At 36.4% G+C, this 19182-nt stretch overlaps 1 protein-coding gene across 2 annotated transcripts in view; it reads left to right on the forward strand.

The window, feature by feature from the left end:
• The window catches only part of ANO10 (anoctamin 10), a 129864-nt gene that overhangs the window by 12933 nt on the left and 97749 nt on the right, over window positions 1-19182 (forward strand). For both annotated transcript variants that reach the window (XM_074839543.1, XM_074839552.1), the window contains exons 7-11: window positions 932-987; window positions 2539-2613; window positions 3584-3766; window positions 7128-7319; window positions 9894-10022. In XM_074839543.1, the coding sequence (XP_074695644.1) occupies window positions 932-987; window positions 2539-2613; window positions 3584-3766; window positions 7128-7319; window positions 9894-10022 (635 nt within the window). The remainder of the gene's footprint in view (window positions 1-931; window positions 988-2538; window positions 2614-3583; window positions 3767-7127; window positions 7320-9893; window positions 10023-19182) is intronic.

The raw sequence follows: 19182 nt of genomic DNA on the forward strand, positions 1-19182 counted from the left end.
TGGGGTATTTTTAAGCACACCTCTTGCACCCATTTATCATAAGAACTGATCATTTTCTGAAAGCTAAAAGTAAAGGTTGCATTCAGTCACTTGGAGTGCATCTTCCATGTGTCAGGCCCAACTTCGCACCCCTGTCAGAGTAGAACTCTGCTGTTTTGTCCTGAGCAATGTCCATAGGTGATGGTGTCTCCTTTCAGCCTTGTTGACACAGCTCATGCTGGTGTCCTGCCTTCTCATTTACTGCTTAGGCAGGGCTTTAAAGGGACAGTCTGATAAAACAGCAAATTCATTTCACTTCCCTTTCCTCCCCCATAGTAACCAGCCTTCCTCAAACATCAGCTTCTGACAGTTTATCTTGAATTAACTGAAAAATCTTAATTTTAGAATGAGTAATGCATCTGTTGAACTTTACATACCTCTAGTCTTGCTTTAGAACTTGGGGTGTCATCTAAATTCCTTGGAGATTGATGGGAATATTTCTGTGAGCATTTACTGGTTTTGAATCAAATCTAGTATTGGTTTTTTCATAATGTATTCCAATTAGTTTTGCATTTGTTTTCAGCCAAAGAAAAATCAATAACTAGGCACATTTTATTAAGTGTTAAGAATGGTGGATGGTTTTTCTGTTACAAAACGGCTCTTCTGAGAAAGATGTAAAAGGAAAAACCTTTGAAGTAGAAAAAAATACCAGAGTTGTAGCCAAAAATATGTATGTCAATATTGTGCATCAGATCAGCTTCATAGGTTAAGTGAGGTACTGGTACAGTATCAATTCTTTTTCCCATAGAGTGGAGGAATTATTCCCCATAAACTAATTGTTAAGTAATTTTTAGGTGGAGGGAAAATATCTGTTTACTTCTTGTATAACAATGTCTAGCATATGATAAGTGTTTCTGCTGTTTACTAATCAATAATTTTGTTGGTATTTTAGAAAATCACAGGCTGGAATCTTCGTATCAGAATCATTTAATTCTGAAGGTTTTAGTGGTAAGTATGTAGTATAAGCAGCTTTTAAGATTAGTTAGAAAGAGAACTTGTCATGTGTTTTATTAGTGCTTTGCTAGCATTACCCCACTGACCTAGAGTTCAGGGCCAAATACTAGCACAAATATCAGAGTAAACAGGATTTCTGTTGTAGTAGCAGTAACTGCTGGACTGTTTTAGATGCCTCCTTTTATAGTGGAGAGTTGGGTTTTTATTTGTATTGATTTGTTCTCTTATTAGAATTCTGTATATTTAAGTTTTTCTGTTAATTGATGTCTTCAACTGGGAACTATTCCTTTCACTTTTTGCAAGACTTTATGGTAAATCACATTTTTAAAAATTCATGTATTAACTTCCACTTGTACTAACATTCAGACAACTAGTCAGAGGATGCTGGAGATACACGTTCATCAATCTGTTCCTATGCAGTTCATAGTATATACTGATCTATTTCCTTTGTGGCTCTGAACAAGTAGCTTTTGTGTGTGTGTGTGTGTATGTATATATGTTTGGTTGCTCTCTTAGGTGTATATCCAGATGTAACACTGATTCTAAGCAACTGTATTCTAAATATTGAATTCCCCTATAAGATGTTCAGTAAAAGCAGTTGTAAAGATTGGCTGATTTTGAAACTTAATCTTCATGTTTCCTTTTTGAAAAGATCGTTTAAGTCTCTTCCAGAGTTCCTTTTTTTTTCTCTGCGTGCTTTTTTAAAAAAATCTGCTTGTTGTCCTTTTGTTATTGGTAACCTTTAGAGCTAAAAGTCTTGTATGTATCCTTTATAGCTTTGTCTCTGCCTTTCTCAAAAAATAGCACCATCTCTTTTTTTCCCATAGGAAATTTACTTAAAATAATTAAAAAAATTATGAAATGTCAAATGTAAGTTTCCCCCCCCCCCCCCAACTTTCACTTTCACCCTGTGAGTGGTTCTCTGCATTCCCAATATTATCTATGTTGCTCCAGAAAAGGAGCTCCAGCCCTGATAGGAAGTAGGAAACTTCAGAGCTTGATTATGATTTCTCAGGTATAATAACGTGATTATGTCTGATTTTAGAAGTAGGGAATATTTCTCTTTTTCATAAAACCTCTTGAAGTGATTAAACATAATTCTCAACTAACATATATTGAGAAACAGTTGTATGTATTGAGATTTATGTTGGATGACATATATTTTGATAAAGTATTTATTTGAAAAAATAATTTCCCTAAATTAAGAACAATATGTCCCTTTAATTGTGTTACCTATGGGAAGACTGCCAAGAAGAGAAAATTAAGTAGAAGGTGACGTGTTTTTATTGTCTGCATTTCATAATTGAATTGTAGTTCTCTTTGTATACCCTGCTTTAGGAAAGCATTAAGCTTGTCAAATGAAAATCTGAATGAGACCAATATTGAAAACAAGGTTTTTCTGACCTAAGTTTCAAAAACGATAAAGAAAATCTTAATAGTTTACATCTGCATGAAAGCTATTTAGCCAAGGTAACTGTTAAATTAGATGATATTCTGCATTTGGACTTTTGCCTGAGTACTAATAACAAATACTTCTATTTGCAGTTCAACTTCTTAAACTGTTTTGCATCTCTCTTCTACATTGCCTTTGTGCTGTTTGATATGAAGCTTTTGAGGCAGGTGAGTTCCAAGAACATCTTAAGAATGTTGATGAATCTAGGAAAATAAAGGATTGATTGAAACAGGACTTTAGTTTTTAATTGTTTTTCTATAATATTAAGTTGACAGTGAATATATTTCGTATATATTTTCTTAGAAATCCAGCTTTCATATTTCAGTTCCTCTAGCACAGTTGCAGAATCGTAACAGACTGAAGCAATTCTTTCCCTCTGTATAAATGAGGAACTGTTTTCAAATAAATTGGTTATTCCCTCACACAGATGGGGCTGGAAAATTTTCATTTCCTCCTTCTTTCCCTTTATGTTAGAAAATGGTTTTCTCTATAGTATTCTTAATGAGAAACTCTTGAGGATAGGAGCATGATTAAGTTTATGACTACAATGAGGAGCTGAGAATAAATAAAAGCAAAAATAATACCAAAAGTTGTCGTAGGTATTTTAAATTGGCTTTCTGTTGTTAACATCTTTCATACTCAAATGCATGAAAATTGTGTATAAGGAAAATATAATGAACAACACAACAAGAACTTCAACTCAAGATCTCTGTTCCGCTAAAGAGATCCCTAGCAAAACACTTGACATATCTATACCAAGACATGACGTTTGTGTCACTTCCTATACTTTAAGGTAAAAAGCAAGAAGAAAAAAAAATAGAAAAAAAAAGTTCATTGTTTAGCTCTGTGATTGGACTTGGCACATGTTAAATGTGCGTTGGACTTTGTGTACTGTCTTCAAGATACATTCAGATCCACAATATATTTAGACATCTAAGTTCTATTTTGTCCTTTTCAGCATGTAGCAAAGAATGGGAACTAGACCACTTATACTTTCCATATGCTATTGCTAGTTTTGTTAGGCTGGCCTTCTTTTGTCATAGTATAACACCTTACAGTGTTACTAGAACACACAAAATTGAAAATTACCATTGGTTTATCACAGTTTTATTAATTTTTTTTTTCTTTACACCTAAGAGCTTGGCAACTTTGCTGATAACTTCGCAGATCCTTAACCAGTTTGCAGAATCCTTGCTTCCTTACTGGCTCCAAAAGAGACATAAGAAGAGGATGAAGAAACGCATGAGTTCTCTGAAAACAGATACAGACCTGACATTAGTCGAACAAGTCAACTTGGAGAAAGAAATGGGCACTTATTTTGTACGTTTTACTACTGTAAATAGAGTTCAAAGTTTTATGGGCAGAGACATTAGCCAGTGCAACCTAAGATATTTCTGGCTGTCTGGCCTGGCAGTTTATTTCCAGCTTTATCAATTTTGCTGTTAGTCTTGTTTATACAGCTATATGGTGGAGTGGATCAAGAAACTGATACAGTGCAGGGTCCCAGTTACACCAGAACAAAGGGGTAGGAATGAACAGCTGAATCTGGAGCTATCTTACCCTGTATCACTGGAAGAAATATTTGTGTAATATGCCCTTAATCTCCAAGGGTAGCCTGTTGACTACCAGGATGGGTAGCCTGGAGCAGGGAAGGGGGAGGCTGTTTCTGTTTTTGGTTCTGCAGCAATGCTGGTTTAAACTGTCAATTAAACTATAGCCTGAGAGAGTGTGCTCATCTGGCTGGGGCCAGAAATGGAGAGGGTGGAAGAGACCAACTCTTCAAACTAATACTACTGCTGGAAGCTTTTGCCTCTTGAAACTACAGCTTTGGCATTTGCTGTCTTCCTAGTTCCGTTCCTGACCACCTCCTAGCCAGTACAATTTTTAATTGTATTTAACAGGCTTTGTGCAATTCATTACTTGCAGTTCTAAAGGAATTGACAAAGTAGACATCAGTGTGTATGCTAAGGCCTTACAGACTGGCTGACAACTTGCTCGATCAGATGCTGCGAGTGTAGTCACGAGAGTGTTAATACTGTATGATTTATACTTTTACGGAATAAGAATTATATGTAGATAGTCTATATTTTAGGTAAAAGGTAGAGAATAGCAGTTAGAAATTTGATATTAATACTGTATCAGGTTCCTCTCTTCCTGCATAAAGTGCTGTGAAATAGGAAGAGGAAAAAGAAATACTACCTTTGCAATTGAAAAACTGTATAAATGTTAATACTTGCGTTCTTTTGGGAAGGTTGGTATTTCCCACATTTTATATGAAGGGAGATAGATTTAGAGAACATTTTTCTTTTACAATGGAGGACACAGCAGAAATCCCCAAGTTAGTGTCTGAACTGGTAAATCAGCACAGTCTAGCGCCATGTCTGCAGATAGGCCAGCACTGCTTCAAAAGCTGTGTATCGACATCAGCCGTTGGTATGCCTGACCAAATAAGCCCTACTTCTTGGACCTGAGCTGACTTCTGATTCTCAGCTGGCGCATACAAAGCCAGTGTGGTGTCTCTGAGTCACATTGCCCGGTGCTGCTTGTTCAGGGCTGGATCAAATGTATCTGCACCTGTTGCACCGTTCTGCCCTGAATAATTTTCCACGGGGACCCAACAGGTCAATTGTAGAGTTATGACTTTGCCTTGGAGGTGTCCACTGCTGGCCTCGGTTTCAGTGCAAGCTACTGTGTACTCAAGGCCTTAATTTTATTTTCAGTCCAGAGATTTTAATTGTGCTTGTGCTTGGGAATACATGGTATCAGACCACTGATTCGTTAGCAAGCAGTGAGCTGTCAGCATGCAAGAGTATTTCTAAAATTAAATCTGTCACAAGGGGGAAGCATTTGACTATGTTTAGTAACTGAAGAGTTTAGCAGGAGTCTTGACAGAATTCTGTGTTTCAGGCTCTTCTCTTTTGTTTTCCTTCCTTCACTTACTCTAACATTTTTTTGTTTGTCGTCTTTCTCTCTCACTTTTCAAGTCTCCATCCCTTAACCCAGTTTAAGATTTAAAAACATGCTGAATTTTTTTTTAAAATTTCTACTTCTCTAGTTCATTTTCTCCCTGAATTTGTTGATTCTATTTTCTTGATGCCATAGTTCATGTGCTGACTTTAAAGTTTCTTTAACATTGTATCAGACTCCTGTTTTCCTGCACAAAGTGTCATAAATTGAGTAGGAGAAAAATAAATACTTCTTTTCATACTCTGCTGTTCTAAAAGTCAATAGGTACTGGGCAAGGAAATGAGAAGAAAGGAGTGAGGAAGCAGTGGGAATACTGTGCAGTTACCAGAAGGAGGAGCACAAAGGGAAGTGCTGCTCCCTGCCTGTAGCAATTGTCTGAGAAAGTGATAGCAGGGACAGATACGTGACTGCCACTCCAGTGAATGATCCTGCACAAACGTCCCTAAGGAAGACCTTACCAAAATTCAGAGTTTGTACAAAATGTTTCTGTGGAAAAATTTCAATGGTTTTAAAAGTTAGGTAGCTCCTCATGGCCTGGCCTTCAGATCAGTTTGTCAGACTGTGCAACTTGAAAATAAGCTCAAGTGAAAAATGTGGGTAATGATCACCCCATGCTGATTTCTGAGCTTGCAGGCTTCTACTGCCTCTCTCTGATAGAGGGGAAAAAAAAAAAAAAAAGCACTAGGTGCTGGAGAGGGCAGTCAATTTAACAACTATAATCAGCAAAAAAGATTAGAGAACCATGTGGCTGATGCATGGAGCCAAAACCAATTTTATGGGGCTTCTGTAATAATCTCTGTAACTGTCAAGTCTTTATTATTTCATTTTTGAGAGACAATCTGGGCAAATACAAGATAGCTAGATCCCAGTTTAACTTGGTAGTATTTCACCATCCTTTGTTCACTAAATGCTTTTTCTTTATAAATGGTTAGTTTGGTTCTTCACTTTCATAAATAATTGCTGCAATCATAGAAAACTATTATTAATACTACAAAACTAATATGCAAATATATATGATAACCTACATGCAAATATTTAATCAGCATTTAAGTACGTATGTTCTTGGTTTAAAGATCAGGTGACAGATGTGTTGCAGATTTGCCAGAATGGGACTTCTTGTTTGCATTAATTGTTCCTTTCAGAGGTCAGTGCTGCATTCTGTCATTTCAGCCTTCGAGTGGGCCACTAATTCAGAGTTACCTGTTTTGAAATAAACAACCAGAAATAGCAGAAGAGAGTTGCCTGTCTACCAACCTGCCTTTCTGGTTAGGTCTTTCATGGACTGTCTAAAATACTAGGACTTTTCTTGTCACAGTGCTCTTAGGAGATGTTCTGCCAGTTTAAATGCATGGTGCTGTTTACCTGTACCCCACTGTTCCTTCTGTAACTGTTCCACGGAGATAGTCAGGAACTTGAATGGGATGAATGCATTTATACAATTACTTCATGTAATAAGGACAAGAAGTGTGACTTGCAGAAAATGCATTAGGCAAAAGGAAAAACCTTGGCCTCCCCTTATTAAGAAGTTTTGAGTAATTGAATAATTCCAGATTAACTAGATGGGGTGGGTGCTTGTTGTTGGTTTCTGTCACCAGTCATTCCCAAACAACTGATTTGGGATGAGGAAGCGTGTTTGCAACTATATTGTTAATTCTGTGTGTGTTCATACATTTTTACATGGGTTAAAGTTGTTCTTATTTTTGCTGTTTTTCAGGGTACTTTTGATGACTACCTGGAGTTGTTCTTACAGTTTGGCTATGTGAGTCTTTTCTCGTGTGTTTATCCACTGGCAGCTGTCTTTGCAGTGTTAAATAACATCACAGAGATATATTCTGATGCCTTAAAGATGTGTAGAGTTTACAAGCGTCCATTTGCAGAACCCACAGCAAATATTGGTGTTTGGCAGGTAATTTTTGTGTTTGTCTTTCTATTCACTTGTTTTGAAAGAGGGAGGTGGTGGAGTCCCCATCCCTGGAGGTGTTTAAGAGTCGGGTTGACATAGCGCTGAGGGATATGGTGTAGATGGGAACTGGCAGTGTTAGGTTAATGGTTGGACTGGATGATCTTCAAGGTCTTTTCCAACCTAGACGATTCTGTGATTCTGTGAAATGTATTTAAGCTGTGTGTTTGACCCATCAGTCACTTTAAAGTTTAGTGGGTACTTTGTTGTCTTCAAGTGCCTTAGGATACTGTCTATCCAACTGTATATCCAAGTGATTTTTTTTGTAGGGTTTTTGACCACGTCTTTCAGTTGCCTTTGAAAAGAAAACAAATCCTTCCTTTAGTCCTTGTATATGTCTGTATTTGTACTCGTGTTGCAACTAAACAAAGCAAAGCTGCTAGATACTGCCCAGTACTTTTTACAGCCAACATATTTTAGAAATGATAACATCTGATGCAATTTCAGAAGCGTGGAACTCAGCAAGGGTTTCAAAAAAATTGAACAGAATGATAGGTAAATACTTGGATTTCTAAGCCATGCTTGGCTGTGTGCCCTTGTGGTTACTGGTGCTGAAGCTGACTAATTTTAAAATAACCTGGCTCTGTGAGCAAGAGCTGGACCTTTCTGCACAGCCTGAACATTGTAGTCTGTCTAAACAATTTCATGCTACTAGTACTGGGTTAAGGATTTTCTGTCCTCATTTGTTTGCCCGTGCAGTCATGCTAGCACCAGCTACTTTGGAGCCTGCTGAGTACACTGAGTCAGTGAGCTGATTCTGACTAAAAATAACCCTGTAAAACTTCTCCAAAACCAGAGGTTTTTCTGGAAAGAAAGGCTATTAAGTTGCATTCAGAGAATTTAGCATTCTGTAATAGCAGTGGCCTGATAAGGAATGTGAAGTAGGTTGGAGGAAATTTCTAGTGGGTGATCCATATTCTAGTTTTATTTAACAACTTTTCTGATATGTAATGGAGACAAAGGGCACAATAAACTAGTGGATTGTTTCAGTTGGTGGGGTTGTAAGTGTTGGTACCGAATGAAACAAATGGGAGATGAGAAATGAAATCAGCAAACCTCAAATGAAACATACTCTGAAAACATGCAAACCAAGTATTCTGAGCAATGTTTGTTAGAAATGTACATAGGTATTAATGAAGTCGACTTATAAGAGAAGTTTAAGTCATTAAAATGTGTAAATTATAATCTGATTACATTTTAACATTTCAAGCATTTTCTCAGTCCAAATCCATGCTGCCAACATCTTGATGGCATAGCTGCATTGACCAGTGGTGTGACCATCAGATAAATGAAGCTGTGGTCATAAGTCTCAAGCGTAGCTGCAGCTATATTAATAGCATTTGGTTTTGCTAGAATAGTTTGTTTCAATCTAGGGAGTAGGCTGAAAAACTGTAACACTAATGGTACAGTCATGTTGGGTTGTTTTATAGTGTAGGTTTTTAATTGTAGAAATGTTTGCTTTGTGAATTAAAAATAACTTAAATTTAGTTATCTGTTTCATGAGGGAAGTTAGAGCATTGGCTGAAAGATTTCTGTTAAAGGAATACTGGAATTATTTTATCAGGTGAGCTGAGTCACCAGCTTGTTGTCAAGGAGAAAGTTACTTCTGCTAATTCATTGTGACAATTGCTACAATTCAATGTCAGTCTTTCTCATTCCAGAGAGGACCTTGGAATAAGTAGCCATTATATTGGAAAAGTAATTGTCCTGCTGTAGTAATATTTTCAGACATTTTGCGGGAGCTCTGTAGGCAAGAGCTTCTTAGACTTGTGCAATTGCATGCATTTAAAGGTAAATTTTTCTTTCAACAAATTTCAGCTTGTATAACTGGTTGTGATTTTAAAAAGGCATTCTGAACCATCCTTATGTTTTCCTATTACTTAACTTTCAGACAAAACCTCCAAAACCAGAGTGTTCGGACTATTAGTTCCCCTAGGAATTTTGCATTTTTTCCTTTATCCTGAAAGAAATTGATGTTTGGGAGTACAACTGTAAATAAGTGCATGCTCTTTTATGTGTTTAGCTTGTGAGTCCTAAAGATACCAGGGATAAGGCTGCTTTCCTGTCTGCTTCTCTCCTTTAGGTTTATTACGGATTTTTCAGGAGGTGATCTGGCATTACGTACATCTAGAATGTTAGTGGTCTCTGAATAACTTCTCAAGGTCTTTACAGTACCATGGAATTGTGGAAGAATACTGTTTTAACTTCTTCACAGCAGACACACATACATGCCCACAGAGAAATCAAATTAGAGAAAAATTCAGGGTTGCCAGGTGGTCTTAGTGGTATTACAGACCTTGTTGTGGTCTTGTCCTTGCCTGTTCTTAAAGCTGATGAAGTCTGGACTGCTTGCCAAACAAGTCCTACTTGTAGAATTCAAAAGAAGAAGGAAAATAAAAAGTTAAAATAGTGGGTCTTATGAGGGTTTAATGAAGAGAGAGGTATTGTCCAGAGCAATTTAGGGATTGGTAAATTAGAGATAATGGTCATAACTATAAATATATTTGTGTTTTATTTCAGTTGGCTTTTGAAACTATGAGTGTAATATCAGTTGTTACTAATTGCATACTGATTGGAATGTCTCCACAAGTGAATGCCCTTTTCCCAGATTCAAAAATGGACCTTATTCTGACTGTGGCATTGGTAGAGGTAAGTCTGCCTTCAAACAGTGCGTGTGTTTTCAGTAGCAAATAATGTGAACAACAGTGGAAATGATACCAGGAAGTAGACTTCCCCCCCACATATTGAAAGGAAATCAAGATTTCCCAGTCAAAGTAGTGTTTCAAAGTCTTGCTTTTTGATTTCTTTCTTTTCTGTGTTTTCATGTACTGTGAATGTTGTCATACTTCTCAGCATTCAGCATGAGCAGAACTTAGGTGGCATAGCTTATAACACAGAAACCTCATTTAAATTACTGAAATAAAAAAAATAGATGTCGGTTTAATTATATCCAGTGGGAAAGACTACAGACACAAATCCTAGAAAATATAGGTGGAATTTAAGCAATAAAACTCGTGAAAGAAATTCATCTGTAGAAAATACATCACAAAGACACAGAATGAATTCACAGTTAAACGTAGAGCTGAAGGAAGCATGCCCAGCAAACAATTAATCTATGTAAATTAATCTTTAACTTTTTTTTTAAGCTAGTGTGGAGTTTCCAGAGTTGTGGGATAGCCCACAAATGTTTGTCAACAAATGCTGTGAAGAGATCTGTGTGAGAGGGAGAACACCACCACAAAGGTCAAACCAAAAGTCCATCTAGCACAGAGTCTTTAAATAGCAGTGAAAAGTAGATGGTTAAAGGAAGAGTAAGTGCTAGGAAAACAATATGATATTTTATCTACTATATCATTTCAGCTTCTAGTCTGTGTAGATAAGTGACTTCATAAGCCAGATGTTGTAACTTTGTAGTTAGTACTGCTTGACTGATTTTCTGCTCGTGATTTTAACTGGTTGCTACATCTGTGTTCAGACCATGGGCTCATTTCATTTACTTCTCTCATGAGCATTTCCATGCTTTCTACCATGCAGGCCACTACACTTGAAGTAACTTCTACCTATTACTTCATTTGATTCTCTCCATCTTAAAACTCAGAATTGCTCCAGAAAACCTCTGGGGAAGTAGTAGTGAAAAGATTGATGGACGTATCTTTCAAATTGTGCATGTGCTCTAAAGCTTGATCCAAAATCTCATTGCTGACTAAGCAAAAAACATGACTGGAGTCAGATACAACTACTTCCAATGTGATTTTATTTTGAGAGATGCCAGAGAGTCTCAGGGCACTTGAAAACTCAAGTGTCATATAAATCAGGATTGAACATTAGATCCTATATTCACAGAATCTGTGATTCTCCATACGTTCCCAAGATACCGTGTATTTGTTGCTTCCATGTATTTCAGGAATTTAATAATGCTATTTCAAGAAACAAAATAACATCGTTTTTGTGAACTGGTTATTTCTCTACTTGGTTTTTGGCCCCAGCATATCTTACAAAGACCTCCTATATAATCTTAATGGATGTTTCCTGTAAGGCTTATCTGAAACAAGTATGTATGGTGACTGTAAACACTAGCGATTGTAACAGCATTTGGGTTTCATCTTTTCTTAATTCTATGTAATAAGCACTTGAGTATCATTCCTTTTCAGACAAGAAGGGATGATTATGAGCATTTTATATAATAACTGAGATTGTAGGACTTTGCCTTGACTTTCATCATTATGCTATTTTAGCTTTTCGGAACTGGATTACTTTTCTTGTGGCAAAAAGTCTATGTGTAGTTGTTAAACTGCGTCGCCTTACAGAGGTGCAGCAGGAGCATGTACTTTTTTGTTGTTGTTTTTATAGGTGTTAAGCATTATGCAATGAATTATGAGCTTGCTTTGAGTTTTATTTTCCAAGCCTTAAGGTTTGCACAGTTTAAATATGAATCATGTCAACTGGTTTTCTGAAGTTCGAGTCTACAGACAGCCTGATACATTCTTCTATTGTGTGTGTGTGTGTGAACGTTTGCATTAACCTCAGTGAGGTATTTTAATGTAAAACTAATTTGGCAATTTAAATGTAATGCTGTAGTGCATCAGTGGACAACATATCCAGAGAGATTGTATATGAAAACTGTATGACTAAATGTAAGCAGTATGGATTTATGGCAGCTTAAAGAGATGGGGCTATTTTTGCCTTTGCTTCCTGGGTATTTATTCCTATCTTACCTGTTTTAATGTGAAGCTGGCTATGTGGTCTCTAGGCAGACCTCTGTTTCTCAGTAGGCTATAGGAGAATACCAGTATTTTTCTCTCTAAAATGAAATTCTGTTTATATGCAATCATCTAGATGACAGGAATTGCAGCATGGTAATTAGGCAGCTGTTGGAATTCCTTTTTAACAGTGTATCTCAAATTATCTATAATACTGTGGAAAGGGAGATTAAGAAAACAAAGGGAAGAAAGTTTGAAGAGAAAAGGTAAATTACTGCTGAGGAAAAGAAAGGCAAAATGTTACCTTATACCAAGAAGCAACTTTGGCGAAGACCACTGATCTATAATTAATTGCATTGTATGAAGAGACTGATGGAGGCTAATGCTGGGTGAGCCAGAGGAGGGTAAAGGCAAATATCTGCTTAAAGAAAAGTCAAGTTTTCTCTTATTGTTCTTCTTCTTAGTTAAAAAAAAAAAAAATAAAAAAACCCCCAAGCCATAATGTACTTGTCAGAAAAGGTATATTTAAAAAATAGTTTTAATCACAAGCATTCAGTATGCTTGATACTTTTAAGTATGCTGGTTCGAATATATTTTTTTTTGGCTGTTTTTGTGTTATTACAAACTATTGTCTGAGAAAACAAAGACAAAAAGCCAACATATGAGTCTTTTCTAGTACTTTTCTGCAGCATAACAAGCCACGTTTATAACCAACAATATCCCAAAAATCACAATTCCAAAAGTGTTCAATGTAAAATCTAAAATTTTTGCAGTCGTCTGAGGGACAGTACATTTTAAACAATATTTAACAACTTCATGGGTATGGGTTTGGTGTTTGGTTTTTTTTGAAGTCAGAGAATAGCTCAGGTCATATAATCTGGCAAGAAGTTTTGTAACACAAATGATGAAGTTTCTGGAGTCCAAGAGAGTTCTCTGAAGTGAAACACACTTTATATATAATTTTATTTGAAAACCTATATGAAAATGAACACAACTAACATGACTTTCACTTCTGTTGAAGACAGTTTCCATTGTGTTGATAGTTAAACATGTTCTCCGTTACAGAAATTATTTTTTTTCATCAGTAGTTATGTTTACATATTTGAGGTTAAAACATTGATTACAAAAGGTAGAAAGAAGGGAGAATTACTAGATGCTGTGGAACTATGAACAGCAGCAGTATGGATTTATGGCAGCTTAAAGAGATGGGGCTATTTTTGCCTTTGCTTCCTGGGTATTTATTCCTCTTATTTGTTACACTAGCACTTTCTTTTATCTGGTGCATGATGAATCAGATTAGGGAATTGATCTGGGAGAAGCTGTCTGACTCAGTTTGCTAGTGAAAGGGAGCAGGGCAGAAGCAACTGTGTGTAGAAGACACACAGTAGTGTTGTATGTTTGTGCTGGATTGAATTTGTGGGACTTCTGCACCACTGAGTCTTTCTCCTGTAAGTATTACTACTTTTGCAGGAAGTATCCCTAAACTACGAGAGGAGCATAAATCTCATGTATTGGCAGTATTCTCATGCACCTTTACTATATTTATTAATGTTTAAACTGTGCATTTCAGTTGTAAAGAAAAAAAATCAGGATCAGATTATATCACATTAAACCTCTAGGATAAACCTGGTGCATCTGAAGTACATCAGTGTCAAGGTAGGAAAAAATTCTGTCAGATGTGTCAGGGTGTTCATAGAAAAGCATTTTAGATCACGTAGTAGAGATCCAGAAGCACATGATACAGGTGAGTTATTTTACTTTCTGGGGTTTGGTACAGGTGTAGATGAGAATTTTATGGTGTGTTTATGGTATTTTGACAGCAGCTTGGCAGGCAGTGTGAAAATGTTAAGGAACACAAGAAATTTCTTTTAGTAGGCTATGTATGCTTTCACATGTTCAACTGATGGGGTAACCTACTTAAATCTTAGCTGTCATTAAATATTTTTATCAGATTGAAGTAATTGAGAGTCCAGTTGAATATTTATTTATCTGTTCGATGCAAAGCTAAACAGAAAAAGCACTGTTCTTACCAAAGCCAAGCATAGGTATTAGCAATGTCCTTTTTTTCAAAAGAAGTTAATGCTTTTTAATAATAATACTACTAATACTCTTCAAATGGAAACATGTTTACATGGCAACATTTGACATCACTCAGTCCAAATGTAATGAAGTACTGTGTGTGATATTCTTCTAAGCATTCTATACCCAGCCCCTAGAGATTTATGCAAAACAATTGTTTTTTTTCATTAACAACACTAACTCTGGTGCTGTCTAGATTTTTGGTGGGAATACGTGTTGTATCAGCAAAGTAAATGGTGATTAAATAGAATAAAATATTAAGCATTTCATAATAAATAATGGTAAGCATTAAAATAAGAACATTTAATAATAATTTTAAAGTATTAAAACAGTGCTTTTTTTTTTGAACAGTTGACCTATTTTCATCAATCCAACATCTGCTTCCATGGCAACATGATTTGAACCAGGAGCAGAACCATGAAACTCCCCTCTTTTACATATGGATGGATGCTAACTGAGTGCAGCAAGTGCAGTTTTCGAACAAAGAAGTAGGTGAATGTCCTTAAAGCAGGAAACAATAAGCCCTTATTAGCATAATTTTAAAATAGTTATATCCCATAGTGTGTTTAGTTTTCCAGGCTTTACCATAGACACATACTTCTGGTATGAACCACAGGTGCAAAGTAGGACATTCCAAGCAAGCCTCTGTGCTCATGTGAAACTGTTCCCAGTCACCTCTAACTTTACACTGATTTGAGGGAAGGAAAAAAAAAAAGGAAATTACTCTGAAGAAATTTGGTGAATAGTTGGAGGAGTGTGTTAAAGCACACACTATTACAAGGTGTGATCTTAATTCTGCAGTGCTTTTTTATTTTTCTTTAAAAATTATTGATAAAGAGTTTTGTTCCTGATGACTCTTTCTTTTTAATGTAGACTCACATAACTTCAAAGAATGCTAACTAAATCAGGACTACTCTGAAAGTTGAGTCCAAGAAATCAGTTGTATGTACAACTCTTAATGATTTTGTATTTTTTTAAACAGTACATCCATAGAGGTGTTTTGAAGCAATGGCTGTAAAGTACAGCTTAACATGAAAGTATCCTAATCTCCAAAAGTAACTCATTGTGTATTCAGCACTCAAGTGTAGTAAACTAATGGAGAGCATTTATGCAGAGGTGCACTTAGCCTGGATGTTTTACATCACATTGAGGCATCTGGGCATTAGCTTGTGTTGTGGTTTAACCCCAACTGGCGACTAAGCACTGTGCAGCCACTCACTCACTCACTCTTCCTTCCTCCACCCCTCAACCCCCGCAATGGGATGGGGAGGAGAATCGGAAAGGAATAAAAAGTAATGCCTGTGCGTTGAGATAAGAACAGTTTACTAATTCAGATATAATAATAATTATAATGTTAATAATAATAACTGTAATGAAAAGGAAGATAACAAAAAGAGAGTGAAATAATACCCAAGAAAGACAAGTGATGCGCACTGCAGTTGCTAACCACACACTGACTGATGCTCAGCCAGTCTCTGAGCAACAATCTGCCCCTCCTGGTCAACTCCCTCCAGTTTATATACTGGGCATGATGTCATATGGTTTGGAATATTCCTTTGGCCAGTTTGGGTCAACTGTCCTGGCTGTGTCCCCTCCCAACTTCTTGTGCACCTGCAGCCTTCTTGCTGGCAGGGTGTGAGAAGCTGAAAAATTCTTGACTTAGTTGTTGCTAAGTAGTTTTTATACTAAAAACATCAGTGTGTTATCAACATTATTCTCATACTAAATCCAAAACACAACACTATACCAGCTACTAGGAAGAAAATTAACTCTATGCCAGCTGAAACTAGGATAGCTTGGAAATACTATATAATAATGGAGAGCCCTCTTGAGAGCTGTAGTGTAGCCATAGTGTAAAATCTGACCTTACAGTCTACAAATACAATTTTGGGAAGAATGTAATCAGCTCTGGTATAGATGAAATGAGGACCTTAGTGTAAGGGCAGGACTAGCATATTTGTAGTAAATATGGCGAAATAACAATTGGGCCATGTGGATTTGATTTCATGGAGTCCTCAAAAGGATTTGAAATAGGTCTTTATGAGCTTCATAAAAAAGAATATTTAAAAGTCAGCTCTGTAAGAGGCATGGAGTGGAATAAGGGAAGTAACCATTTCTTAAGATTTGTTTTTTCTGGTTGAGGATGAGCTGACAGTCTATTTATCAAAGGCTGGAAAGCAGGAATCATAGCTTGTTAATAAAGCTGAAAAGTTGGTGTTATGTATCAAAGTGGTTGAGAGTTGCCTAGTACATCTACTTTTCTCTAGAGTTCCATTTTATTAAGTGTATTTCTTCCTCAAAGGCCTCCTGGTGTACAGTAGAAGCTCTTTGAGCTTGTGCTGAGCACTCTTAACGTAGTAGCCCCAACACTCAGTCAGCTCAGCAGTAAACTTGACAGTTGTTTCTGAAATGATGTGCTGAAGAAACCGGGAAACACTACCAGAGTTGAGCAGTTTGGGTTCTAGTAGATGAGAAGGTGTATTTATCATCTGGTTCTAGGCATCATCATACTTCGCTTTCTAGAGAAAAATTGGTAAGATTTCTAGCTAGAAATTAGTAAACATTGCATCCTGAGTGCAGTTGAAGATCTTTTGAATTCACTTCCTGGGCAAAAGCAATTTTAGGTGGCTTGTTAGGTCAAAATTAAAGTCTTTTGCCTTTATTTCCTTTAAAAAAAAATCCTTAAATGTTTTGCAACAGATTTCAGTGCTGTTTTTTCCTGATAAAGCTGTTTTTTTTTATTTTTTAAGAAACAATAATAGTTGGCTTATTTCTTATCAATAATGTACATGACTCCATTCCAGCAGGGTAGAAGTGAGACATGGTTCTGCATGGTACAGTGTTCTGCATGTGTGAAGCAAACAGCTTTATTAGTGTAGAATTCAGGAGTTTGCGATTTAGCAGATATGTGAAGTACAATTACGTACTTACATAGTAAAGAAACTGGAAAATTGCTCAAAAATAGGCTGCATCAGCATGCACACATATATAAATCCTTTGACACTAATGGAGTTATAACAGTGCAAAGTTAAAGCAAAAGAGCTGTGCATAAAGCGATTTTTTTGCTAAATTACTTCTGTGTTTTTGACAGGTATTAATTTAAAATACAGTAGCTGCAGAGTTTCACATCCAGAATCAGAGAGAAGTCTAGGTTGCAAGGGACCCCTGAAGATTTAGTCCAACCTTCTGCTGAAAACAGAACCCTAGATTAGGTTGTCCATGTCCTTGTCAAGATAAGCTAAGACTTGAATACTTCCAGTGAGGGAAAGTTGCTGCTCTGGGCAACCTACTCCATTGTTTAATTGTTCTCATGGCAAAGAATTGTTTTTTTTTTCTTATGGCAAGAAAAAATTTCCCTGAAGCAATTTGTGGCTTATGACCTTTTCTCCTTTCACTGTGCATCCTTGTGAGGAGGGTGCCTCCGTCTTCTCTAAAACTACCCATTAGGCGTTGGAAGACTGTGATTAGATCCTCCCCACCTTCCAGAGCTGCCTTCTAAGTGGAGCAAACCCAGTTCCTTCAACCTTTCTTCATATGTCAGGTTCTTCGACCCTGTAGTCTCAGTGGTCCTCCAACAGGTCCCCTCCAGGCTTTCAGTGTCTGTTTTCCAAGTTGCCAGTGCCACTTTTAAAGAAACAAGGAGTGCTTTTTGTGTGGTCTTATCCCCTTATATCTTTCTACTAGTTGCAGTGTGTATTCTTTCTTTGTCCTGTATCTATTTGCTTTTTAATCAGAGAAAATAATCTCTGGGAGCAGTTGTCCAACTCTTTAACTTTCTTACTACTGAAATTTTTTTGGCAACAGTCTCCAAGTATCTGTCTTTCCACATGCTAATTCTTTCCTGTGGCAGAGTGTTTTTTCCATACTAATATGCCTACTTGTATACATGCATCTATACTACATGAGGGTGTTTCGTTTATAACCTGAGTAGTTTGTCAGTTTTCAGGTATAAATGTAAGGAGTAGTATTTACTGGTAAATATTTGATGTGTGGTTTAAATTTCTGTCTAATAGTTAAATGTACAGGAAAAAAAATAATAGTTTATTTAGCTATAATGAGAAGTATTAATTAGGAAGTTATACATACGGCTCTTTTTCTGAAATGTTTCATGATAAGGTACAAACTGACTGACAGCCTTACAGTTCCTTTTTGAGAAAATACTTAGGAAGCTTATTCATCATGTATTTTATTTTAGTGAAGCAGGTATCCTAGCCAATACCTATCTGTGCTTGCACTTGTAATGAAAATAGGAAAATGCAGAAAGATAGATGGAAAAATGCACTTTGTGTAATCATTTGGTTCACTGATGTATACATACATAAAATAAGTCTGCAGCATTACTAATTCTGAATGTTAAAAAAGGTTAATCCAAGCTACCAGTGATTTCAGTTAACATATTGTTCCTGTTCAAGCATACCTCTACCTCAGCTGTGAACATATATGTAATATTTATACATAAGAAATAATATGAGATTTAAAAATCTGTTGTCTATTTTCATTTTTAATATCGTACAAAGCAGTGATTTCATTTTTATATTCTATGCTAGACAGGTAAGCCATTGCAGTTTGGTTTATTCCTAGATTTGCAATTGTGAGCCGTAAAAATATTTTAATTTCAGACTGCCACCCTGGCAGAAATTACCAGAAGATGCTGAATTTTGTTGGTATAACACTTAGTGGAGGTTTCTAAAGGTTACTGTAGTATAAAGACTTAACAAAGTTTACTGATTCTTTAGTTTACTGTTTGTATTTTAAGAATAAAAATGAACTCGAATTTCTATGTATTTTATACACATTGTACTTCACAAAAGATTCTTGAAATTGTAGGTTGAGTTTGAACGTAAAGTTATGAAATATTTTATACATGTTATTCTTCTGAGTAACAGGGGAACAGATTGTTCTCAGGGGTTTTTATTTTCTCACCACAGTGAGAATTTTAACCTTTCAGATGGGGGGAGGATTTATGGATTTGCCTGTGTAAAATTTTATAGATGCTTGCTGCTGAACCAGACTCTGGGGACCATATCAAT

Source organism: Strix aluco, chromosome 1 (assembly GCF_031877795.1).
Source record: "Strix aluco isolate bStrAlu1 chromosome 1, bStrAlu1.hap1, whole genome shotgun sequence".
Classification (NCBI taxonomy): domain Eukaryota; kingdom Metazoa; phylum Chordata; class Aves; order Strigiformes; family Strigidae; genus Strix; species Strix aluco.